At 43.2% G+C, this 27163-nt stretch overlaps 1 protein-coding gene across 1 annotated transcript; it reads right to left on the bottom strand.

The window, feature by feature from the left end:
- Window positions 1-4457: 4457 nt before the first annotated feature.
- RAB11A (RAB11A, member RAS oncogene family) lies at window positions 4458-18425 on the bottom strand. Its single transcript, XM_083184342.1, has 5 exons — window positions 18252-18425; window positions 13737-13932; window positions 12581-12774; window positions 6757-6837; window positions 4458-5243 (listed from the first exon to the last, which is right to left on the bottom strand). Exons 1-5 carry the CDS (start codon window positions 18289-18291, stop codon window positions 5104-5106), a joined length of 651 nt encoding a protein of 216 aa, XP_083040468.1. The 5' UTR covers window positions 18292-18425; the 3' UTR covers window positions 4458-5103.
- Window positions 18426-27163: the final 8738 nt, after the last annotated feature.

The raw sequence follows: 27163 nt of genomic DNA, 5'->3' as shown, positions 1-27163 counted from the left end.
TAAGCTGTGTACACACGGTGCAATATATTGTCCCATTTGCATCAGCAACCAGAGATGGTCACAGATGAAAAGGAGACTCTGCCGGGGGAGCCGCAGGGGAAAATAGCTGGTCCAGCGACCATTAGGGGCTGAGCATGGGAGCGCGCACCCGTTGATTTATCGCCCAGAGCACATATAAGTCACTGGCAATATGGTAACTCAGTGACCATATTGCCAGCAATATGTGCTTAAAATCGCCCCGTGTGTACACAGCTTAGAAGTACCATCTGCTTAAGGAATCCTTTATTCACACACCAGGGTTTGCCTATGGTGCTTTCTCTAAAAAGACAGCATGTAACATCCTATTAGCAGAGCCCTCAACCTTACCCACCCCTGCATTTAGTGCTGGGCTTCAATAATAATAATGTCCAGGTCACATCAGGTGTAAAATGAGTGTGAAACAGGCAGCAATGTCCCTGGTACAATGAACAATCCTTAATTAACCTTTAAAAGAACAAAATGTTGATCGTATTAATGTCAGGCTGTGTCCAGCCTGACATTAATTATGGAACACTTTTGAGGTTCTAGTATGAATCAATGTTTAAGTTGAATGGTGAGTTAAAGAAATGTCTCCAATACCGGTGTGTGGGCTACAGGGAAATAACTGCAGTAAAACTAACCAACCACTTACTTAATGCAAGAGAGCAGCTCATATGTAATGTAAAGTGATTTACTAAATTATTTCTCAAGAATATGACCAGATTGTTTGTTTTGCCAGTATAAAAACACCAAAAGAAATCCCAACCAGTTTAAGTCCTTTGAAATGTTCTTCTTAATTTGCAATATGGAAAATAATAAGTACAAAACGATTCTCAGCGGAGACTGATGTAGGAGTCAGAGGTTATAGTCTTGGTCTTCTGTATGCATTGCAAGATTCATGATTTCAGCTTCAACGGACACATTGCAAAACAATATACAGGAAAGCAGCAACCTTCCTGCATGTGACATCACCCAAACTACACAATAAGCTATTGGGGAGACTAACGGACAGAGACGTGTCTGGGGCTGGGTGACTTTACCATGGTAAAGTGCTCATATCTACTGTAGTTAGCACTAACTTTGAAAATAGGAATCAAAACTATTTTCTGGTAATTCATCCTGAGATGGTCTTGATGGCTCAAACTCCCCTAACAAATCAGTAAATAAACATTTTGTACTGCTCTAGAAACCCAACTTGTAGAGTCTACCTTCATGTAATGCAGCTAATCTCATGAAGAAAGTCTACAGGAAGGTCTCACTCAGCTATGAGCGCACTTATTCAGGACACACAGGAAATCACTAACAAACAGCAGCGACTCCAATGCTGGGAAACCAACATTGTTACCAGCAATCATCAGCACACAGATCTGGTTCAATAGGTAAGAGAATAGTTTGCAGGAATCACATATTTCTGTATAGAGGAGCTGCTACTAAGTATTATCTGGAGGATTTCCATGTTGCTGAGATTCTAATTCCTACGAGAAGTACTGACGACAGTGTTGGGTACAGTATCTGTGGGTACAGACTGGCATTTCAATAATGTATTTTTGACTAATTTAACAATAAAATAAAATAGAACTATAAAATATATTAGAACTAAAAAGGTTCCAACAACTCACATTGCCTCTAATGTGTAAGTGGTGTATGGAACACTTGGTTTTATTTCAGCATGGCAACGCACTTAACACTATCCCCATAACAAACCTGATTGTGAGGTTTTACTAACGCCAGTGGGTATGTAGCCATGAGCTGGGGCCTGTGTGTACATGGTGTTCCCGAGTGGCTGACATTGCAAAAATATTACAATGCTTGTTCAGATGCATTTCTATACCAGTGTTTCACAAACCTGGTCCTCCTGGAACGGTCACAGGGCATAGAATAGTTATTATGTATATCATATGCTTTTAGCTGGGCTTTAGGGTTCCATGAGGGCCCAGTGTGAGAAACACCATTTAGTATCTTCCCATGCCACGTTCCAAGAGCAACTAATGTGCTATAGGATCTGGGATCACTGCTGCAGCGGGGAAACGGTCACTACGTCAACACTACGACAGTCGACATACATTAGGTTGACCACTAAAGGTCAATACAAGCATTAGGTTGACAATGGGAACGTTGACAGTCAAAAGGTCGACATGAGTTCTGTTTAGCAGACATGTGCCAAAGGTGGTATGTCATACCCTACCAGGAGGGAGAATAAAATAGCTGTGCCGAGCGTACACTGATACGGTGTCCTTGTTGACTTACATGAAAATTTGTGACCCCCAAAAAAGTGAAAAACTTTTTGGGGGTCCCAAATTTTGACGTAAGTCAACATGGACACCGTATCAATGTACCGCATCTCCTCGCACAGTTCGCTCGGCACAACTATTTCATGTCAACCTTTTGACTGTCGACCTATTGCTTGTGCCAACCTTCACACAGTCGACCCTACGACCTATAGCCATTTGTATAGAAAGCCAAGGGAGACTTAATACATGGAGAGCAGTGTGACCAACACACAAGTGCAGGTGAGAACTGTACGGCCATTGCTGCAGTAACGTCAGTGTAAGTCACATGTCACTCCCCACTTGGAAGAGGACATTAGGATTCCACAGCATCTGAGCATCATCAATTGTGCATAAAGTATATTTTTCTATGTAGGTTTTAAAGCATTGCAGTTCTCCATTTACTTTTGCTCAGATTCTGTACAAATCACACATGTAATGAATGTTTAAGATACAGCTGTATTTAGTATGGAAGGGATGCCCTTCCCACAGCGTGCTCTATAGACTAACATCAGCAGCAATGCTCTGCAGTGAGTCAGATGCCCTAAGCTTCAAAAGTGATAACATCAAGAGTGATAAACAACCAGCCAATCAGCTCCTGCCTGACATTTTTCAAACACAGTCTGTGACATGGCAGGTAGGAACTGATTGGCTGGCTGTTTCACTCCCCATTTTATCAATTTTGCAGCTTAGTGCATCTGGCCCCATAAGAGGTTACCAGGAGAGGCCCTTGTAAATACAAAGGCCAGAGCACACAGATTACAAGTCATTAAAACAAAGACAACCATTACATTTGACATTTTTAACTACATCCTGTATTTAAAAGCATAGAGCATAAACAATTTGTTTACAACAATAAAACAATCATTAGTGTATGAAAAACAGCTGGAAAGATGACAGAAAACCATACCATGTGGGAATACATACGTCTAATACACAAGTGATAGCAATATGTATACACTTCTGTAATCAATATCTACACACAGTTTAGTTCTGATCACTTCAAATTGTGTGCTATAAAGAAATAATGCACCCACTATGGTAAATTACAGATGGGCGACTTGTAAGACAGCATTTACTACAGCCGTGTTCTTCCAGGTGGTCAGACGGACTGCTGATACCCCAATAATTTACAGCAAGGAGTGCATCATGTCGCATAGAACACTTCACCACATATTTAACACAAATGACCATAAGAAACCAAAGACATTGCATGTATACAATGGTTTATACATTCCCTTTTACATACCAAACAACAATGGAATGGAGCGATGCATTACGTACAGTTGATGTCACTGTGGCATATTGCAGTTTAAGACAAAAAGTGGTAAACAATCCAGAACTTAAGACGAGCAGGGGAACCCAGAGATTGCTGAGGAGCAAGTGGCGCTTTCCTGCTGTGGGGATTGGTAGGGTACTTATAGCTACCAGATCACAGCCATTCAATGGACCTCTCCAACGCATCTGGTACCATTATGGTATTATATAGTGGGCTGTGCCCCAATGGGTGGTAGCCACCAGGAAGAGTCTGACAGAGGGGGCCATAATGACACCTGGATACATTATGGAGTCAAAATGCCATGTCAATTGTTCCAAGGACAGCTCCCATGTACAAAATCTATTCACTTCCAATCAGCAGGAATCCCTGTAGGTTCTTTGACCTTAGCATCCCCCTTCCCTTCTGTACACTTGGAGCAGGCATGCACATAATCAGTTTTACATATCCGTCATGCAAACAGTGTATAAAATGGGGCTACCAAAAGAAATTAGAAATGCGTAACAGATGCAAGCCTCCTCTACAGACCAAGCAAATCCTACAAGTCGACCTAAGATGTATGCAAGGGGTTTAGAGCCTGTATCATTGCATTTACCAGCCACCTACATACAAGGCAGGAAGCCATTCTAAGAAGGAGAACACAATAGTCATTGCCCTGGGAACAAGACATCACTGAGGCACGTAATGCCATAATAACTTCTTTACTTCCTAATGGACTGATGGGCGGGAGTCTCAATTATCAGCTAAAGTCCCAGAATGCTTTGCATGCTAACATTACCTTAACTGTCAAACGTTCAAAACTTATAACTCAAAATGGTAGAGTCCCACCAGCAGTTTACTCTTGTGTCTCCTGACTGATGTAGCGGGGACGAGGGCATGAAGAGAGAAGCTTCACATAAAGTTTAACAGTATAAACACTTTATTACACATCACACCTGTTTGTTTTTTAATGTAGTTTCTATAGATCAAAACAGCGGTTCTAGCAATGAGTGACATACAAGTGACATTACCTCTTACTAGATTAGTGTGAAAAGAAAAAAAATAGAAACAAAAAAACAAAATAAAGAAACAAAAAAAAGAAAACCAGCTGTTGAGTCACAAGTTATTAGGAGAGTATGCCTCCAGCAGGCAACATGCTTTTATTTTATATATTATACAGACATCTCTGAGTGGAGACAAGAGGGAGGGTCAGGGCAGACCTGGAATCATCTAATCTTTAGAGAAGGAAGGAAGAAGAAGGCAGAGAACATTGGGGGGGGAAGAATTAGATCATTTCTTTAATACAGAAAAACTGAAAATCATAAGAATTTAAGACATGTAAAAATCCAGATGGAATAGTAAAATTAAAGTTCTTACACACGTACACTCAAACAAAAAAATAATATATAAACAAAAAAAAAAAAAAAGAATTCCAAAGAGTCCAGTGCAGGACGTGGGGAATATACAGAGCCTGGCACCTCTAGAACGGGACAGGTACGGAGCCTGGCACATCCAGAGCTGGACACAGGGATTCAAAGCCTGGCACAGTGCAGGCAGCAGCCATTATATGTTCTGACAGCATTGCATCTTTGGTTTATTTTCAGTGGTGGGAGGGACATGTATGGGGACTACGTTGTTACTGGGGGACATGTCATTTTCACGTCTGTCAGACATCTGCTTCTGAGACACAATGCGGTAGATCTCTGAAAAATAAAACCAGCACAGTGATATGAATGGCAGGGATACAGAGCGACCGGTACACGCGAGCCGGGGCAGGAGACACTGGATCACAGTTATTCACATTCATACACTGGAAACACAATTCACTAAGAAGACCCTGTATAAAATCTTGGGGACTACCTATAGAGAGTTGCCTCATTGCATCTCATGGAAGCATAGTCCATTAACTGCAGAGGAACCTCCATTTCAGTTTAAAGTATGCCCAAATCATCAGACAGCCTGGATTAGAAGCAATGTGACAATACACCTGTAACTAGCAAATAACGGTCTAATGGGAGGTGGCCAGACAAGGTGCTGCACATACATACACACACGTTGTCATATATGTCCAAAAACGAGGGTATAAGGACACATGTAGTACACAGCCAGCCTGCATGGTAGGCGAGTGCTGTGTACATTGTTCTTACTATCTTGTAACCTTGGGAATAGTTCTGCCATGTACTTGACATATTTAACCTATTCATTACCAGATGCACCCAATACAGATGTACCATGTACAGGACAATAGAATACCCTATGTCCGCACTATTTTTTGAAAGCTTATATAGGTCATAAATTAATAACTTCAATAAAAGGGTAGTTTGTGTGGGTATTAACCCTTTGAGTGCCAACATCTGTGAGAGATGTCCAATATATCCGCTATAAATGCCACCGTCTCTCCCTTTTGTTATAGAAATTTAAATATCAAATGTGTAAAAAAAACGATTCTATTTCCTTTATAAGGTAATCATTACAGGTCATTATGATGAATAAAAATGTTCGCTTGCCAATTTGTACACCAATGTTGACAAATTTCCTTGGCACTCTACGGTTAATGTAGATTTTCTTAAAATCTATAGTTCATACAGGTATTTATCTTATGAAGTAGCGCTTTACTAAATATGCGATATTCAGCCGTCAGTCGACATGGAGACAACTATTCCAATTTGTGCCAATACGTTACTATGTGCTGGACACAACAGTAACAGGGCAGACAGATAAAGGCTGCGTGTGGGGGATTGCTATTTGTTGTTATTATTGGTGGTGTCAGAGGTAGGAGCGAAGGCCAAAGGTTTATATAGGTTTATTTTAAAGCTCTACAACGGGAGTCTTAAGGGGTATTCAATCCCGTTTCAAACAAGATTAGGTCGAATTGACATTTGACCTATTCAATTTCAGGCCCATTGTTTTCCCCAACTGTCGGAAACGCTGTGGATTGATGGATACAGTCGCCAACCTAAAGGATGTTTCTTCAATGCAAATTCAACTTTCAACAAAGTGAAAACTGCATGGGGGAGTCTGGGTGAAAAACGACTGGGGTTGAATGCCGATGAAGGATATTTCCGTCTGTTTGAAATACTGGCAAACATTGACTACCCGCCTTAACCTCTGCAACATACAAGCAGTGATCACAAATGGATAGAACATGAAGGAGCAGACAGCATTCCCAAATACAATGAACACCATTACAGACTGCTAGCATTTAGGCCTCCTCACCTGTCAGGATGGTCTGGAAAGCAGCTTCCACATTTGTAGAGTCCAGGGCAGAAGTCTCAATGAAAGATAAACCATTCTTCTCTGTAAGAACAATAGATCTATTACACAAGTGACATGACGGATTAGCAGCAGAAATACAATAGTAATATTTCCCTGGAACGGGTAGTACCGAACTGCTAACACAACGCAGCAATGTGCAGCAAAACAAAATCCCTGTCCTTTGGAAACTCTCTATCTTCCCATCATTAGAAAGCAATCACCACGTTTTCTTCCAGTTCACGGTAAACGATGCATTCAAATTAGGATATGATCACTGCATGGGAATGCTGGAACCAACATGTAACTAAACCACTTTGGTAACGGAGTTCCAAATTATAGTAAAAACGTGGGAAGGTGAAATGTAACATTTAGGAACCGCTCCAAAACGATGTAGGAGCTTCCGACACTGTACGCTGGAAGCAATAAATGTGTGTAAGCACCAAGATCTACAGGAAGCAAAGGAGGAAGTGACGGCACTCCGGGGTTATGGGAATGTAAAATCAAGGCACCAACCATGTGGCAATGTAAGGGGTGCCAAATTCATAATTTGTTACATTTTTGGGGCAGTCGGGTAAATACTGGCAGCTACTTCTATCTATGTAATGAGCACATATTAGGCAGCTTTGTTCCTATACCGAAATATAAAATGTGCAGAGTTTGGGAAGCTTCCTACCCCACCCACGGTAAGTACACAATGGTACACATTTCCGACAAGCTGGACAAGCCCCTCTGGGATGTAAATTATTATTACTGTACATTTAATCCAGCAGACACAACTGCTCCGACTTTAGAGAAGCTACACCGCAAATTCACCCCAGGTGTAAAATGCGGTTGTAGATGCTCACTACAGCACAGATCGCTTAGAAATGAAGCATGGATTGCTATGTGTGTATGCCCCGTAGTGATGGCAATGCGCAGTTCCGCACATTGGCCCTTATTCAGATCTAATCGCAGTACAAATTTGTTCTCAAAATGGGCAAAACCATGTGCTCTGCAGGTGGGGCAGATTTAAAATGTGCAGAGAGAGTTCGATTTGGGTGACTTATTTTGTTTCTGTGCAGGGTAAATACTGGCTGCATTATTTTTACACTGCAATTTAGATTTCAGTTTCAAAACACCCCACCCAAATGTAACTCTCTGCACATGTTACATCTGCCCCACCTGCAGTGCACATGGTTTTGCCCATTTTGAGAACATATTTGTACTGCGATCAGATCTGAATAAGGGCCATTGCCTGCAGACACAGTCAGTGCATGCATGTCTATCCTGCTAGATCAGCACACAGCGGGTGCATCACTTGTGTACCACGGTATGTGCTTAAGCAACTCGCTCAGCGCAGAGTAGGCCTTGCCATGTGTGTACGGGGCTTTAGATGACAGAGCATAACAAACATGCTGTAACACTGGGGTCAGTGTGTGGTGATTATATCCAGGGCCTGTCTCACTGCCAGAGGTAAATCGGACTTGCTGCGCAAAACGTACTAAGATGGGTGTTCTATTTCATCTGGGAACCAATTAGATTCTATCATCTTCTAGGTGGTGGTAAATAAGTAGATTTTGAGTGGTTGCCCGTAGTTAATTTCCCCCTCAGAGTGAGCAGTGTTAAGCTGTGTACACAGAAGTTTTAAACAAATTTAACAATAATGACCATTCGTTATGACAAATAACTAAAATCATTCAGTGTGTACACACTATATCGCTAGCCTGAGAATATAGCCAACAACAGCATGCTCCTGGATGTGACACTGACTATATATTTTGCAAGACTGCACAGTGTGTATGCACTATATCATTTGTCCAGCAGTTCCAGAGAGTTCAAGATTGAGCATATCACTGCAGATGGAGCATATACAAAGCTGGCCAAAAGCACTTCCTGGTGCATTCAGACCCAGCCAACCAAAATAAACCTAATGACTCAAAGTGCATTTGTACAAGATTGTTCCAGATACTCTTCCTTTTTGAGCATTTTATAAGCTGCTTCCTCCTTTCCCTGGCAGCACTGTACTTCCTGTCCAATGCTACCGGGATCCATATTCAAAACGCAACGGAAGTACAGCCAGCAGCCTGTAGTTTTAAAAAGAAAGTTGGCTGCTGCTGCTGTTCCAGGGTAGCAATAGAACAGGTAAATAAAATACATCATTTTGGTTATTAAAAGTCTTTTAGACAAACACGTTAAAAGCGTATTGGCAATGTGGTGTTTAGAAATCTAGCAATAGCATATTAAAAGCCCATCTGCATAATACAGTTGTAAACACAGCACTGAGAACTGTGCCCCAGCTTACTGATCACTGGCTAACATGCCCTTCATAGGATTCAAGTCACCAGGAAATAACAAACTCAATCTCCCGCATATACAGACAGAATGTAAAACATAAATGTATTAAGTAACAATATGGGAGACAATTTTGTGATCATGGAAAAGAATATCTGACATGTAGGAAACCTTATACCGGTAATTCCATCAGGAACACATAGGTAAGCTGCAAACAGGGCAGCACAAAGGATGGAGTCTATTTACTAAGGCTTGGAGAGAGATAAAGTGAACAGCGATAAAGTACCATTACAGCAACTGCTTTAATATGGTAGTTACGAGCTGATTGGCTGGTACTTTATCTCTTATTAAGCTTAGTGAAATCGAGCCCTCGTGTCGCATCTGCCCCCATGTTTGCTATGTGCAGCTATTTTCCCTTTGCCATTACTGCACGCATGTGCAAGTTATGGTGTTAGCCAGCGATGCTTCTTCCAACACGGCAAAGGATCCCTCTCCCTGACGGAACGTTGATTTGACCCTTTACCACTAAATTTAGATGTTGCCTTCACCTCACATTAACCAATTATATAAATGTAGTATAGTTTCTAAGTAGTACAATACTTACATGACTGCATCCAATAAGGAAGTGTGATAACGGAGCATGTGCGGTATTCTGCGACATAGCAGACTTCGGCGGTCTGATGCCATTTTGGGGGGTAGGGAGGGGGTGGAGACAGCCTTAGTTTGTGGAATAAGGGGCGTGTCACTGTTTAAGGGGAGGGGGTGGGTGGAGAGAGGCCAGGGATCTCTGTTTTTAGATGGAAATTTCCTGGCCTCGGCACCAAGCATTCAGCAACCCGCCTAATAACAAAGTACCGTAGTTTAGGTTGAAAGAAGACTTATGTCCATCAAGTTCAACCTTTTACAGGACCCCTTACAGGGTGTTGTCTAGATGTTATGGGGGTATTCAATGCAGGACGCTATTTCTGACAGGGCAAATCACGCCTGGTGCCTACTCACTGCTGCCATTTCAGACAACACTGAAGGTGGATACCGGAAATAGACGCAGATTGTCGGATACTCGGCTGTTTTACGACAATCTTCAGTGACACGCTCACTTTTCAAACATTGGAAACCATAACTTGCGCTGCATGCAGGAATGGCACCGCATGGGAAAATAGCTGCACATATCAAGCATGGAGAAGAGATAAACTGGAGATGAAGTCGAGATAAGGCAAAAGGAGATAAAGCACCAGCCAATCAAGTACCAAACTAATAGGGATCGATGTATGAAGCAGTGATAAGGGAGGAGAAGTGATAAAGTGCCTGGTGCTTTATCACCAGCCAATCAGCCTCTGACCCAAGTTACAGACTGGGTTTAAAAAGGGACACTTAGGAGCCGATTGGCCAGTGATAAAGTCAGGCACTTTATCACTTCTCCCTTATCACTGCTTCATACATCTACTCCACAGTTCATTGGCTGGTGCTTTATCTCCCTCTCACGTTACCTCTTCTCCAGGCTTAATACATCTGCCCCATTAGCTCAAGCAGAGACCCCACCACCGCCTGTCTATACCAGTCGCAACATAGTACTGTCCATACAGTGCGGCATTCATAAATTTTAAGCAAATTGTTTTTTGTACACATCTGCTGACTACTAACCAACTAAAAATAACGAGTGATCACCAATGAGCAGAAAAGGCAATTCCTACTAATAATAATCCACATATGCATTTATCAGGAGGAAGTGCCCTAAACCCAGGCTTAAAATAAGCATTTCCTCTTTGTACTGAAACAGAAAAAAAACTGCTTAGGGACAACAGCATGGTGTAACATTGAGAAAGACTAAAGCCATATTTCCATATATTGCTGGGACTTGAAGATGAATGAACACATAAAACGATGACCAAATACACACAGAGACCTCTCTGCTTATGCCACTACGCTGGTAAAATCTTTCCCTGGCACAATGCTGTAGGAGCTACATGTGTATAGATACAAAAGTAAGGCATGCTTCTTGCATACGAAGAGCGTGTTACATGTGAGCCTAGCAGGAGACTTACTAAGGATATTTTCTAAAGGGTGATTTTACTAACCAATGTAGGGCTTCGGGGGTAACACACATTTACTGACTTTTTAAAATAAATATAATTTTTTTTTTTTAAGTTTTAGCCTCTGAACATAAATTTAGATTTATTTAAAATGAACCTTTAGTAGAATGACCCCCTATCATTAGTAGCCCTATATGGTTTAGTTGTACAATCCTTCAACATCTTTTTCCAACCATAAAGAGACTCCACTGATCATACCCTGGTGTTGCCACTCATTGGTGAATTCAGTTATGTAGGAGGCTAACAGCCAATGGCTTCAGTCTATAAAGCTTTCTGCTTGTGAACACTGTCCATACTACATAGGGAGTCATACAAACAATCACTGAGAAAATAATTACATGGCTAACAAACCCAGGCTTTGATTCGTATGTTTATATGCAACTAGAAAATCATCATTGTCATAAAAGACAGCAGGTAAAACTCACAGGATTTTCAGTATTCATCAATATGCAACACCTGTCTGGTTATTCTACATATTTATGTATCAATGCACAATTTATGATTAAATACAAGACAACTACAAAAAATGCTTGTTAAAGAAAAGGGAAATTAAACTATTTTAATTGTAATTTAACTGTTTTGATTGGCTGCAGCGGCTTCTACTACACTTGCTTGGTGCGGTTGCCTGGGATGAGCTGGCAGTCTGTACAGAGGGGTGCACATGCACAAATCCCCTCTTTACTCAGTAACTTGAATGGTGAGCCCAGTCACTCTCAGGTAACACTAATGCACGCAAAGCTTATTTGTGTTTACGCATGAAGGGGGTGCATTTACCAAGGTGTGGCTTTTAATACATGGAGATGGTGCCCATAGCAACAAATCAGATTCTACTTATTTATTTAGATCCTTCTAGAAAATAATTCTCAATAATCTGATTGGCTGCTGTGGGCAAAATCTCCACTACTACTTTAAACCCACACTTAGTAAATTAAAATGTTCCATAATTAAATCATGTAGATATAATAGTTAACCTACTGTTAAAGTAATGCAGCCCACACACGCACCGATTCCAGCGTGCGTTGTGGGCTTAACTAGCACACATAGCATCGCATCGTATGCCTTGTGCATACGATGTGCATGCGATGCGATGCTGTGCTAGAAAAAGCTAGTACAAAAAGTATGTGCAGCACATACTTTTTGTACTGTACGATGAGGTGCCGCGGGAGCGCGCACCCCATCGTACAGCATCGCACCGCCGGCATCGGCGCGTGTGTGGGCTGCATGAGAGACTTATGCAAGAGTAGCTGATAGCTTGCAGAGGCACTGTATATGAAGTTACAGCTTGAATGTAGCCATTGTGCCTTCACTTTATTACAGCTGACTACTTATAGCCAGGTGACACTCAGCACTATGGCAGATGGGAGAAAGATTACGTGAACACAGACAACTACCCCTTAGGAAGAAAGTTTACAAAGTATAATGACCTGCAAATGCCCGAGCCTCATCAGTGGGCACAGCTCTCAGATGACGCAGGTCGCTCTTGTTGCCCACCAGCATGATGACTATGTTGTTATCGGCATGGTCCCTCAGTTCTTTTAGCCACCTTTCAACATTCTCATAGGTGAGATGCTTGGCAATATCATACACCAGCAATGCACCCACCGCTCCTCGGTAATACCTGTACAGAGAAGACAGTCAGCTAATATCCATACTGGCTGCAGAATACACACATTAAACAACCCATATTGAGCAGAAATCGTCTTTATCCAGTTAAATATTAACCAGTAGCAATGAAAGAAAACCCAATATAGGCATAGACAAATTAAAAAAAATCATATTCCTATTGCCCCTTTCACATCACACAACTAACCGGGGTCGGACCCTGGTTATTGCCAAGTCGACCTGGATCTATTTGCGATGTGAAAGCACCAGTGTCAATAAACTAGGTCAAATAACCCAGTATTTCAACCCAGGAAAAAAGAAGGGCTATACACGGGTCAGACCCGGGTTATTGTGCATTTAAAACTGCAGACCTGGGTTATATCCTTGCTCGGAGTAAATAGTGCTGATTGGTTTCAGCTTCCAGTCAGCTGAGGACTGAAGAGCGCACAATACTTTTCTGCACTGCACAGTGAGGACAGAAGAAAAGGAGGATGTTTAGGATAGTCGTCACCGATGCAGTTATGAGTGTTCTGCTCCTACGCAGATATTATCTGCGCAAAATATCCCTTTCAGACAATAAAATGCATAATTCTCAAGTGAGGAGCTGTAACATCCACTCACAGGCAGAATCTAACAGCAGTACAGCTGAGACGACCATGAATTCAGGATTCTGTGCTGTGACGTGCTCTGTCACCTATGATTGCTACAATGCAAGCATTCCCCAGCCCCCTCCTTTGTTCAGACCTCAGAGACCAATAAAGTACTTTAAAAATTACATCACACTGGTTTTAACATGGGATGGACCCGGGTTGAGTAAAAATGCACCAACCCTGCAATAACCCAGGTGAACAATGCGTTATAAAGGTCTCTGACCCGGGACTGATCCGTGTTCAAAATCTGGGTCTGACCCTGCTTTTGTGATCTGAAAGCAGTATATTTGGCATCATTGCCCTCCCCCCACTCCTCTCAGTGACTCACGCCGAAGTGATTGCACGGTATCGTTCCTGTCCAGCAGTGTCCCATATCTGAGCTTTGATTGTTTTCCCATCCACCTGGATGCTTCTAGTAGCAAACTCCACTCCAATGGTGCTTTTACTCTCTAGGTTAAACTCGTTGCGAGTGAATCGAGACAAAAGGTTACTTTTCCCAACTCCGGAGTCTCCAATCAGCACAACTGCGGGAAGAAAAGAAAACAAATATCAATGTGAGCCCAAAGGCGTCCATCTGCACTTCTCTGGGTAATACACATTGCCCAATAGGCGAGAGTGGTGGTGGTGGTGCTGTTGCTGCCTATGGAGAACAATCATGCATGTTGTGGAAGATAACAGCTCTGACTCTAGTTACCCCTGCCAAACCTATGTGCAATGGTTTTTCCGCCAATAGGAAAAGTTGGCTATATTGTGTAGGAATTAGTGCAAAATTAACAATATATTTTATTGTTTTTCCATTTCTGTAGACACTTATTGTTAGAACTGCGTGCAATACATATTACTAAGAAAACATTACAGAGGATGATGCTTGTGCTAGCAGAGAACCTCCAAAGCTCATGATTCAGCCTTGCTCACACCATATACACCCAGGTGCACTCAACAGGTCTCCCTACCCTAAAGACATTTCTTAATAAATGACACGAGTGACGCTGACGGAGGCCTTGCTGAATGCTTCACAGTAAAAGGGAGAGGCCTGTAACCTGCCTTATTATGCTCACTGCCACACCAGAGATTAACCTTTCCTAGGCCGGCCACCTGCATACTCCTCTAGAAACATTCACCTGCTCAGAACACTGGAAAATGTAGTCACCACACCTGCTCAGAGACATGTTATGCCAACAAGCACACAGGGTTCTCTACACGCTCTCTGGTTGCATCCACTTTATTCCTAGAATCAGCAGAACCAGGGAATGGATATCAAATGTTTCTGCAGGTGCTCAAGAAGAAAGCGTATGGAAAACATTTATTCAGGAAACTACAGCTCAGAAATCGGACAAATGAAGATAAGCAGCTCAGCATATTTTGGGTTATCAGGGCAGATTTTGTGGGGAATTATCATTCCGCAGCACCTCCCCCAACCTGAGATCGGGAACGCTGCCCAGTGTAAAGGTGAGCGAAGGCATAGTGCTGCGGACTACAAGATCCCTCTCTCTCTTGTACAGAGGAATGATTAAAGGTCATAAGACAAAGCTACAGTTACACTGCAGGGAGGCCAAAAAAAAAAAAAAGATAAGGGTGAGTGAGTCTGCAACAGAAACTCCAGGCAGGCTGGGACATGCAGGTGAAGACATTCTGCTGGGGAGACATTTGCCCTCAGGTTTTGCCTTACATTGCCCACTCTCCTGTATAGAGGTGTAAAATTAGTTATCTTGCCAAGAGCCAAACATTCCAGCCACAGATGGGAGGATGTGACTTCTGGAGAGAGCTGTACAGGTAGAAGGATTAGTCAGACGTGCTAAGATATCGAACAGATCAGCTTTCGCACCATTAGGGCAATTTTACTGAGAAACAAATGTGAAAACTGGTATTAAAAACCAGATCTGTGCTTGAAATAAGGAATGTGATTGGTTCCTATAATAAACACCACCCTTTCCATTGCACCATTTTTCAGAAATGTGCCTAGTATGGCTTAAAGTGAACTTGTGCTCTCTACATAATGCAGCCCACAAACACACTCAGCTGTTGGCAAAGTTAGTTACGCAACGCACTTATTCACCTGGGACTCTACTGATCTCAGAGGGCGTGTTGCGTGAATCACTGAAGCCAGGACACCCACACACTGACAGGTGCAGGGCGGCATCTGTGAACCTGTGGCTCCATCCAAACCCAGAGATGACATACAAGAAATCAATTGCTCCACTGACCTCATACTCTACAATGTTGCCAGTTGTCAACTATCAGCATCTTTGGCTTTATAAATGTGCTGGGCAAATTCCTGATAAGATACCAACAGATCCTTTAACCAACGGTTCACCCCACAAAAAGTTGTAAAGTAATGCAGTGCATGTACACTGGTCGTTTTTGCTCAGTGTGTACGCAGAGCGATGATGGGGAAAATTGCTGGGCTAAAAATCGCACAGTGCATACACACTGAGCAATTTTCGCCCTTCTGAGCTGTTTTCCTGATGTCCATCTGCTGGTAATACCGCCAGCACTGATGGAGGAGCGCGCACCGGGGCTCACTGCTGCCCTGTACACATTGGGCTGCTTTTAAACTGAAAGCAGCATTAACGACAAAACTGAGCTGCTCTTAGCTCAAAATTGCCTAGTATGTATGGGCCTTTGGGGGGGACACTCATCAAGGCTAGGAGAAAAAGTAGAGATAGCAATAAATTACCAACCAATCAATTTCTGTCATTTTACATGCAGTGTTTTAAAAGTGACAAATAGAAGCCGATTGGTTGGTACTTGAATCCTCTCTTAGCTTTGGATATATCTCCCCCAAAGTCTTCCTGGTAATAGAAGCTTAATCACATTAACAAGTACCAATTTCATGTAAGTGTGCAGTTTTATTTTCACATGATCAGCACTTTACCTTCTACAGGCCAAATGAATAAATGGTGCCGAACGTAAACAGTCATTTTGTTAGACAGCAAAACTCACAAAACATACAGTAAGCACAATGTAGTGAAAATATAGTACAGCGCAACAGAGATTTGGCGCTATACAAAGAAATATTTTAATATCACATGCAATGCGTATGTGCGCACACATTTCCAGGTAATATGCAGAAAGTAAAACATGAGTTGTACGGTTATCATGGTAATATGACTGCTATCATGGAACCAACATACACTTCCATCACACAAGAGGTCCATATGAATTCATAGTTACATCATAAATGACATGGTACAGAGCTCTGTAACAAGAATAGCTAAATTGAAGTAACTAGGGCTAACTGGTTTTCTATGAGCATGGTTTATGTTTAACTATCCCAGTACACCATAGAGCAGTCACATGCCTATGCATAAGCATTTAAACGATCAAGCCAGACTTGTATTGGAGATATTTTAACTGAAACACCCCAAGAATCTGCATTGCTAACATAAAACAAAGTAATCTGGACATTATATACAAAAGGTGTAGGTAATTATGCCAATTAGATTTGGAACGCATTCTCAACTGGGATATTTGGAGGAGTTTGATGATTTGGATGTTATGATAAAAGAGTCTTGCATAGGCCAGTATCCCCCACATAACCCACCCGACATTCCTATCCTCTGAGAGGCCAAATGCTGCTCCAGCTACTGACCTAAAGCACTAATGCAGCTCAGTCTGTCCTCACACTTACCGGATTGCTTAACTCCACTGCAACTATATAGCAACTGCTGAAAAGCAGACGTTCACTAGGTAACTGGACGTGTATATAATCTCTGCATACAAACCGCCCAAGTGTTTATAATATTCTTTCTAGATACCATCTGAATATTGTATAATGAAAATATTTATCAGGGACAGACGCCGGCTGCTGCTCTATACTCTGAGGCCTTGCCAGGGGAAACTACTATTGAACTAGTATGTGCATTTATAACACATTTATGTATTTACTTATATAGCGTGGACATTCTTTTGCACTTTACATTATAAAACCAACTGGATAGTAAACGGTAGGAGGGCCCTGCTCGCAAGCTTAGAATCACATGCATTGCGGCAACATAGCCTACAGCAGTGATAGTGTGTGCTAACACATAATCAACAGGGGTCCGGGGCTGTTACATTGCAAAATGCAGTGGTGGTAATAGCACCATTAACTTATTTTTAATGATTTTATTAATGACTTTAGTGTTAAAAGTAGCAAAACGGTGTGAATAAGGGACTGGAGGGGTTGTTAGTGATTTAAGGATGTTACCATTTCATAGACACAATGATGGGATAATGACAATCTTGCACAAGGTGAGGGGGGGGGGCAACACAATTTGGATAAGAAGGGGTGAATACAGATGACTGCAGAGGGGCCAGTGTGTCTGGGTTTTCATGAGATACAGTGCCGCATCCAGCTGAGGCCTACAATGTATGAGCACAGATCTCCCAGACACTGCTGCATCGTAGCGCACAGCGGATGGCTACTGTAGGGGTGCAAGTACAGGGGCAACTCATTACAGGTGTAGGAGTGTGTGCGTGTGTGTGTGTGTGTATATATAATAGATATATTGATCATTTTAATTGGGGGTACAGCTCGCGTTATGACTAAAATATGACAACACCCCGCAGAGCCCGCAGGCCTATCCCGGAGCAGTCGCCTCATCTGCTGTCAGCCGGCGACACCCGGTGCCATGTCTCCTCTCTCTCCCTCCCCCCCTCCCTTTTTTAACGCGATCCAACCGCAGCCACCGTGTGTAGTGACCATTATGCGCCCCTGGAACCCGGTAGCGTCCCTTCACAATACACCGACACCGAGCTCCCCACGGCACCGTCACTGCCCGTAGCCGCCAGTATGCGCCCCCACCCCGCCGCCATGACAACCCCGGCCACCATGGAAACCCGCAGCCCCTCCCGTAGGTACCTTTGAACAGATAGTCATACTCGTCGTCCCTGGTTCCCATGCTGGCGGCTCGCGTAGTGCTCCGGACGTGCAGCTATCGGCAACAACCGACAAATCCCCAGGAAGCCCGGCTGTGACCGAACCCCTCCCTGAAACAGGAACAGCGCTTCCGCCCAGCCCCACCCGGAAACAGGGCTGTAGCACTTCCGGGTCCAGCGGCGTCAGCCGCCGCCATCTTGCTTCACCCAATCTGTAGACGCGACACCCCTCGGTTACGCTCAACTTTCCATGTATAGCGATTCCTACTACGGGGCACCATCCAGCCTTTGTGCGTTCTCAGCGCAACCCGTGCGTAGCGGTGCCTGTAGGAGTGAATACGAATGTCAGTTGGGGCGGCTGCAAGATGGCGCTTTGTCCTGCGGTGGGTGTAGCAAGATGGCGGCCTGAGTGCGGCACTGTGTGACGCTGCGGGCAAGGGATGTTTCAGCGGATTTAAGGTTAAGCAGAGGGAATGAGGCGCAAATATGATCGTATTATCCCTAGACAGGGATTGGGGACGGAAGCAGTACACAGGCATCCCGGGAAAGGTGCTGGCGGGCTGTACTGTACATCCGAGGTTCCATGGTGTAATGGTTAGCACTCTGGACTCTGAATCCAGCGATCCGAGTTCAAATCTCGGTGGGACCTGTGGTTTTTCTTATTTCATATGCTGCTAATATTTATATTTATAAATTGTGTCTATGGCTCCAGAAAATGTGAAATGTAATAAATAAATATATATATATATATATATATATACATATATATATATATATATATATATATATATATATATCATCTTTGTTGCAATTTAATATACATAATGCATATGAATATATTCTGTAAAATTATACGTATAAGCTACAGATTTATTTTTCAGAATTTTGTTAATTCTTACTAACTGAAGCTATCCGAAGGCCATGACCTTAGAAGGGGATGAGATATGAGGAAGAAAACAGGATGTCAGGCTGCAGGACATAGTAACACATGAGCAAATGTTCCAGCTTGGTCAGCATTTCAGCAAAGCTAAGCTTACTGTCCTCGGGATGGATCATAGGATGACTCAGAGTTTTACTGATGAGTGATACAATTGCTTATCTAGCGGCAGCGTAAAAGCTGATGTAGACAGAGCGTAATACTGGCTGTGTAATGCTGCAGCTGATACATAATGTCACATATTGCATGTGCTGGAATACTGCCAAATATGATAAATATTTAGGTTATTTTACAGGTGTGTAATCAGGAGAGGATGAAGGCACAGACTGAGAGGGCCTGGCCTCACCTGGAGTGTTGTAGTCTGGAACTGTGCAGTCCTGTGCCAAACCATCGACTGAACCTCTGAAATGGTCAGGTGTGGGCATATATGGTTCAAACACATCTCGGTAACGCCCTTTCTGCTGCTCCAAGACCTGCCAAAGGAAAGATCTGTGCTGAGTGCCTTATGTCGCCCATACACGGTGCAATGTTTGGGTGCAATGAGATGTGCACTCCCGCGCACAGTACATAAAGTATGTGCTGCCCATACTTTTTTAACTAGATTGCATCACATCTAGTAAAAAACACATGGTGCTTTAGCACATCGCATGCATTTTGAACTTGATGCAATGTGATCTAGTTAAAAATGCATGGTGTGCATTGCACCATGTATGGGCACCTTAAGATGACCTGGGCCTGCGGTCAGGCGCCTAGCACTTCCTTGGCCAATTTTTATTTATGTTGTCATATACGAAAGAATGAAGGAGAAAGAAGTAATACAAAAACATCTCCCTTTATTTTAGGGTGTCTCCTGTCCAGAGTTAGGGGCAAGTTGAGACACGTAAATGGAAATATAATATAATCTCGGGGGAAACTGACGTGATTTTTTAAAGTTTAAGCATAAGAATCTATAAAAAAAATTATTCAAATGTATTTCTTTTCCTAAATACAAGTAGTTTTATTTATTTTCTAAAAGGTAACTGTGTATACAATAAAAAAACAACCAAATAAAGTTTATTCTTCAATCATGTATGCATGTATCATCTATTAGCCAATTGCTAATTGTGCAATGACTATTCCACATGCCACCCATCAACATTGTGGAAAATAAATAATGCTTCAATGCCATTGTTTCAGCCTTTTGAGGTTATGTCTTCAGCAAATCACTTTGGGGTTTATTCTAGTCCATTCTTTCTGACAAAATCCTTCTTAGATGGACAAAACCATGTGCACTGCGGGTGGGGCAGATGTAACTTGTGCAGAGAGAATTAGATTTGGGTGGGGTTTTTCTTCAAAGTGAGATCTATATTGAAGTGTAAAATCATGCATTCAGTATTTTCCCTGCACAGAAACAAAATAACTCACCCAAATCTAATTCTCTCTGCACATGTTACATCTGCCCCCCTGCAGTGCACATGGTTTTGTCCATCTAAGAAGGATTTTGTCAGAAAGAATGGACTAGAATAACCCCCTTTGAGAGAGATGTATCAAAACTTTGAGAGAGCGAAAGTGGACAGAGATAAAGTACCAGTCAATCAGCCTCTAACTGTCATTGAAAACAGCCTGTAAATTGATAGTTAGGGGCTGATTGGCTGGTACATTTTCTCTGTCCACTTTATCTTTTGCCAAGGCTTAGTACATATATTCCTACGTTAGGAAAATAACAGTAGCTGATTGGTTGGACTTCAGCTCTCCCCAAGTCTTGATATTTCACAATTTTCCCACCATGGGTTTAACTGTGTGGAGTTTGTATATTCTCATGCTTGCATGGGTTTCCTTTGGGTAAACTAGTTTCCTCCCACAATCCATAAATTATATTAACTATATCCATTATATTAACTAGCTCCTGACAAAAAAAAAAAATGAACCATAGTGTATTTGTACGTGAGCAGACAAGTTGTAGCAAGAGGTTCGGTACTTGTTTCCTAGCACGGCCACAATCGCGGGCATCGCTGGTAATTTTAAGTGGCCTGCGACGCGACCGATGCGATGCCCGCGATTTCCCATTGAAAAAAATCAAAATCGCGTCGGTCGCATCGCAGGCGGCTAAAAAAGGCTTAAATGGTCCAGACGCGATGCCCGCGATTTCCCATAGGGAACAATGTTAAATGCCTCAATTTACCCAAATCATCATAGGGAACAATGTTAAATGGGCCAGAAACCTCCCAAAACACCCCATAACAGTGAAATGGCCCCCCCAAATTAGTTAACGCCACCCCACGATCAACGTGAACCCGAAGCGTGGCGAGCGGCGGCGGTACACGTCCTCCGACCTTTTCATACCCCCACTATCCACGTCGGCGTGGAGTTGAGAATAGAATAGTGTGGCGAGCGTAGCGAGCCCCGCGAGAAGACGCGGATACCTGTGAAGCCCGCGAAGGGACGCGTTTACCTGTGAAGGTATCCGCGTCCGCTCGCCACACTTCGGGCTCGGTGGCTCGCTGTGCTCGCCACACTATTCTATTCTCAACTCCACGCCGACGTGGATAGTGGGGGTATGAAAAGGTCGGAGGACGCGTACCGCTGCGCTCGCCACGCTTCGGGTTCACGTTGATCGTGGGGTGGCGTTAACTAATTTGGGGGGCCATTTCACTGTTCAGGGGTGTTTTTTGGGGTTTCTGGCCCATTTAACATTGTTCCCTATGATGATTTGGGTAAATTGAGGCATTTAACTGTTCCCTATGGGAAATCGCGGGTATCGCATACGATTTTTTAGCCCGCATGCGATGCGACCGACGCAATTTTTTACCTGCGATGCCCAAGATCTTGATCGGTGTGGCCGTGCTAGGAAACAAGTACCAGAGGTTCTTATCTGCCGTAAAATTTTATGTTTCATTAAATGTAAGAGTGGGTTTCTTTTTGCCATTGCTACCTAGTAGTCCTCTGAGAAATCTTGCACTCACTTTGTCGCCCTTACCTTTGGGTGGTTATTCTGATTAGAATTCGCACAGGGGACTGATGTTTTGCGTTTGCGCATATGCAGGGTCCGAGTGGGCACGGCGAACTACATGTTCGCAGTCCCGCTCACACCTAGCAGTGTGGGAGTGGAAATGTGCTGAAAAGTGCTGACGTCAGCTGCCCACCTGCTTCCCGCACAGGGCGCTCGCAGATCAGAGACACCATAGAGGTGTCTCTGATCTGCGTGCACTGGAGAAGTCATTCACTGGGCGCTGACACTTCCTCACACCCAAGCCTGCGAATGGATGATTATGCAAATCATATATTCGCAGGTGTAAGGGGGGGACCAGCACTGTAGGCGGCATTTGGTCCACACACAACACTGCGAAATTTGCAGCGTCGCATGTGGACCAGAATAAGGTCCTTAATGAGCTCAATTTACCTCACAGCCACCATTTTGGAAAACAGAGTAATACAGGCTAATCTATAGCTAAATTATTCAAAGTTTTCTACATTGGCAAATTACCAGCATATTTGATTTATTTATTTAGACCTGGATACATTTGCTTTGAAGTCATTATAACTGACAAGTCAACAATGTACTTTAAATAGCAAAAAAACCCTGTTTCTTATGAAAAAATATATTGGCCGCTTTACTGTGTGTTGCTACACATAACAGCCAGAAAGAAATGAAGGCAGCTATTGAGCAGCTCGGCGACACCCATACCCAACAGCTGCTGAGCAGCATTGACTGCAAAGGAAGCTGAGCAGCTGTGGGAGCCATGACTACTCTAGCGCGGTGTCCTGATCACTGTGGTCAGCAATGGTCGGTTGCTTCAGAGGCACCCGTCTTGCCAATTTTAATGAAGCTAAGTAGTCTGTTCTAAACACAACAGCCCTGGCTTTGACAACCCCCCATATGTCCAGACTACTGCTCTCCACAACTGTGTGTAAATGTGGATTGCAACTGATCACATGGGACTTGTTTTGCACATGAGCAGAACAGGTCCTTCACCATGGGGTTAGGGCAGGGCAACACCGGCCCTCCAGATGTTGATGAACTACACATCCCAGCATGCCTTGCATCAGTTTCAGCATGGCCACATAGCAAAACTAATGCAAAGCATCCTGGGATGTGTAGTTAATTAACATCTGGAGGGCCGGTGTTGCCCAGCCCTGGGTTAGGGTAATGTAGGGTACACACCAGAACGATCATGATCTTGAGACGATCGAGAAACTATTTCCCTTGAACTTCATGTGTTTGCAAAGTACACCATGCAACTTTCTTGCAGATTGGCCTTTGAAATATAAATAATGGGCAGGACTAGCTGAGAGGATTGAAATAGCAGCAGCCATTTTAGACATGTGCATTCCTGCTTTGTGACTAGTGAGGTTTGGTGTATACCTGATGAGCGCTGCAAATAGCTATTTTGCGCTGCTTTTTTTGGCTTCCATTACAAAGTGTATTTTTTTTAACCCTACGTTACTGTGTCCATTATGGAATCTGTAGTGATGGGTTGTTACAAGTAAGATTATCTGCTATACTATGCTGTGATGAAGGTGAGGTGTGAGAGGGCCCAGGGTAGGAGAGCAAGATCTTGCTGGACAAAGCAGTGGCTACTGAGTCATCAGACTCATTCTCACAGGCCACTGCTCAGCCACATCAGGAAGAACAATCCGGACTACAGGTACTTCATGTGAATGGATGATGCCACCTTCCAGGAATTGCTGCGTCTGGTAACCCCCCTACATTGAGAAGCAAGATACCAAGTATTGGATGGCTATCCCTGCTGAGGACCGGCTGGTGGTGACCCTAAGGTTTCTGGTGGCAGGACTGTCTCTGGCTGACCTGAATTTTGGTTTGATCACCTCCCCGCAATCTTTGGGCCTCATCATCCCAGAGAACTGCAAAGCCATTGTGAAGGTACACTTATATACAAAACTGTTTAATTAACACTTTTGGCATGGACACACTTAAAATGTTTTTTTGCTTTTTGTCTTTACAATATAACAAGATATGTAAACATTTTGTATCATCAACCTTGCCATTTGAAATATTATTTGCCTTTACAAAATATAGAAAGATCATGGAGTGCACCTTGTGTGCATGAAATGACATAAGTTTTATGGCCCATGCATAAAATGTATTCCAGAAGCCCTCGGCAACAAGTGATGGGGTGTTTTTGTTTTTCTGAAGGTCGGATTGGATGTTACACAGCAGGCTGTTATTGGCTAGGAATTGTTATGGGCGTGTTTAAGGTTAGGATTATGGGAGATTCTAGAATATTCTGCCTCTTTGATTTCAAACGTTGGACTGATAAGTACTGTGTTGAATTCAGAGACCATATATCACTGTCTTTTTCACCATCTTTATCTATATCTATTCTTTATTTCTTTTATTCTTATTTACATCTGGTAATTTACCTCACCTTCTTCACCTTTCTGTCATCTCCTAAATACCTTTTCTATCTTTTCCTTGTCTTTTACTTTCTTCTACGATCCCCATGGCAGCCATAACATTGGGATGTATCCCTTTCCCCATAGATTAGACAGGAGTTTTTTCTCTAGGACCGCCCACCTTGGGTATAACAGCCTCCTCCTCCTTAGCCTCAGTGTCTTTTTTTCCTGTCTCCGTTAGAGAGGACAGAGTAGGAGTCAGTTACTTTACTTTCTAACAGGGCTACCTCTTATACCAGTGGGAAGGAGAGCTTGCGAGGGGGACCAGATTTATCTATACCCCTATGCACAACACCCGTTTTTTATGCCCAGTCAAATACCTGTCAGACACTAGTCTGGGTGCAGGAGCAGTGGATGAAGTCCGTTTCCAGCTGGACACAATCTACAGGCGCTGTGGTACAGGCGGCAGCAGGGCTGAGATGATACAGGGACAGCGTGGTGAGCAAGCGGCAGTCCCAGCTGTAAGCCGCGACTGCACGCTGCGGGGATAGACACGCTAGGGCGGAAGTACGCGCGGCGTCTACTTCCGCCCAGAACAGCTCTAGTGCGCACTACAAACATGGCCCCCGGAAACACGGAGGGGAATGTTTGTTCCGCTCGGCCATCCTGAAAACGCTGGCACAGTAAGGATAGAGTTAAGGCGCCATATTTAAACGCAGCATAACGCTGTGCTGGGCACACGCTGGACTGCAGAAACAATGGCTGAGATGGAAGTGCCTGATTCCCCTAAGCTGGATAGTGCCCCTATGAGGTAAGCCCTTAGTGTTTTTGGGGCATTAGATTGCTTTTATTTCTAGCTACTTAGTGTATTCATTGTTTCTTATAGTGTGCCTACAGAAGTTATCCCTGTGCCAAAGAAAAGGTTGTCTAAAAAGAAATACATTGAATCTAACTGCATGTCATGTGATAAGGTGTTCTCTGCGTGTCAAAACAAGTCACTATGTGAAGAATGTGAAACAAGACATAAGGAGCCCATAAAAGAAGTGCCAAAAAAATCAGAGCATACGGAGATACTAAAAGAACTGATGGCTTGGATGAAACAAAACTTTGTGTCTAAACATGAATTCGTCCAGTCACAGACAGCTAAGAGGTCTAGGTCTCAAGCTGGGCTGAGCCAAGAGGAGGGTTCATCCGGCATGGAGGAACCAGATAAAAATTCCACTGATGAGTCAGGAGAAATAGAGGAGGATAGAACCTTTAACCTGGATATAGTGGAGAGTGTTCTAAAGAACATATACAAGGCTATGAACTACCAAGAGGCTGCAAGTACCACTACGGGAAAAGACCCGCTATTTGAGGATAGATCAAAGAAGGGGAGGTCCTTCCCAGTGAATAAGGTAGTGAGGGAAATAATTGCTAAGGAGTGGGTAAATGTTGACAAGAAACTTACCCTTAGTAATAGAGTGGATAAAATGTATCCTTACAAGGATGAAGAATTCATGGCATGGTGCAAAATCCCTAAAGTGGACGCGGCGGTGGCGGAGCTCACGTCAAGGTCCACAATACCGGTGGAAGACGCTGCGGCCTTCAAGGATTCCATGGATAAGAAAGTGGAAACTGCCTTAAGAAAGGTACATACGGCATCTTCAGGGGCGCTTAGATCATCAGTCGCAATTGCCTCAGTATCCCGTGCTCTGAGACTCTGGGCAGCAAGCTTACATACGGATGTAGAAGATAAAATATCCAAAACATATATCCTACGTAGCTTGGAGATTATGCAAAAATCTATTGACTACCTGTGTGAAGCGTCACTGGACTCGGTGGCGTTTGCATCAAAATCCATGGCAGCCGGGATAACGGCAAGACGAGCACTATGGCTAAAACCCTGGAGTGCCGATGCAAGTTCCAAAAACAAACTTACAGCATTACCCTTTGAGGGAAACTATTTATTTGGGTCTAAACTTGACGCCATGATACAAAAACTGTCTGGCGGAAAATCGGTCCGGCTGCCACAGGATAGAAGGAATAGGTTTCCCTACCCGGGAACACCTAAACCGTCCTTTAAGGATGCAAGAAGCTACAGGCCTGGAAAGCCATACTATAGAAGAGGGAACCCTAATCTCTCCCGTCAGTCCTTTCGCCAGTCTTACCGAGGAAAATTTCAGTCGGACAGAGGTGGAAGGCTATGACTATCCACTAAACATCAAGATAGGTGCAAGACTATTGAATTTCCCAGAAGTCTGGAAAAGAACGATTGGGGACAGATGGGTCCTGAATATAATTCAGAGGGGCTATTCAATAGAGTTTGCATGTCACCCAAGACAAGATCGGTTTTTAAAATCCAGAACACCAATATTGAAGGAAGAAAGAAGAGAGTTGAAAATAAAAATAGAGCAACTCTTAGAAATAAACGCCATAGAGGAAATTCCCAGGCTACAATACAAGAGAGGCTTCTACTCGAACTTATTTCTAGTGAAGAAACCCAATGGAGAATACAGGACAATCCTGGATCTAAGGGATCTCAACCTGAATATAAAAAAGATAAAATTCAGGATGGAAAGCCTGTCATCCATTCTAACTGGGATAAGGAAGGGAGCATTCCTAGCGTCAATAGACCTAAAGGA

Source organism: Crinia signifera, chromosome 4 (assembly GCF_055691185.1).
Source record: "Crinia signifera chromosome 4, ASM5569118v1, whole genome shotgun sequence".
NCBI lineage: Eukaryota > Metazoa > Chordata > Amphibia > Anura > Myobatrachidae > Crinia > Crinia signifera.
This window is presented reverse-complemented; position numbering and strand designations above follow the sequence as displayed.

Bases quoted from the DNA above. Each gene is read 5' to 3' on its own strand.
- RAB11A (XM_083184342.1), bottom strand. From the start codon at position 18,291: ATGGGAACCAGGGACGACGAGTATGACTATCTGTTCAAAG. The intron at 13,933-18,251 runs GTACCTACGGGA...TTCTTCCCGCAG, and splicing joins GTATGACTATCTGTTCAAAG to TTGTGCTGATTGGAGACTCC. The intron at 6,838-12,580 runs GTCATTATACTT...TTGTTCTTACAG, and splicing joins TGAGGCTCGGGCATTTGCAG to AGAAGAATGGTTTATCTTTC.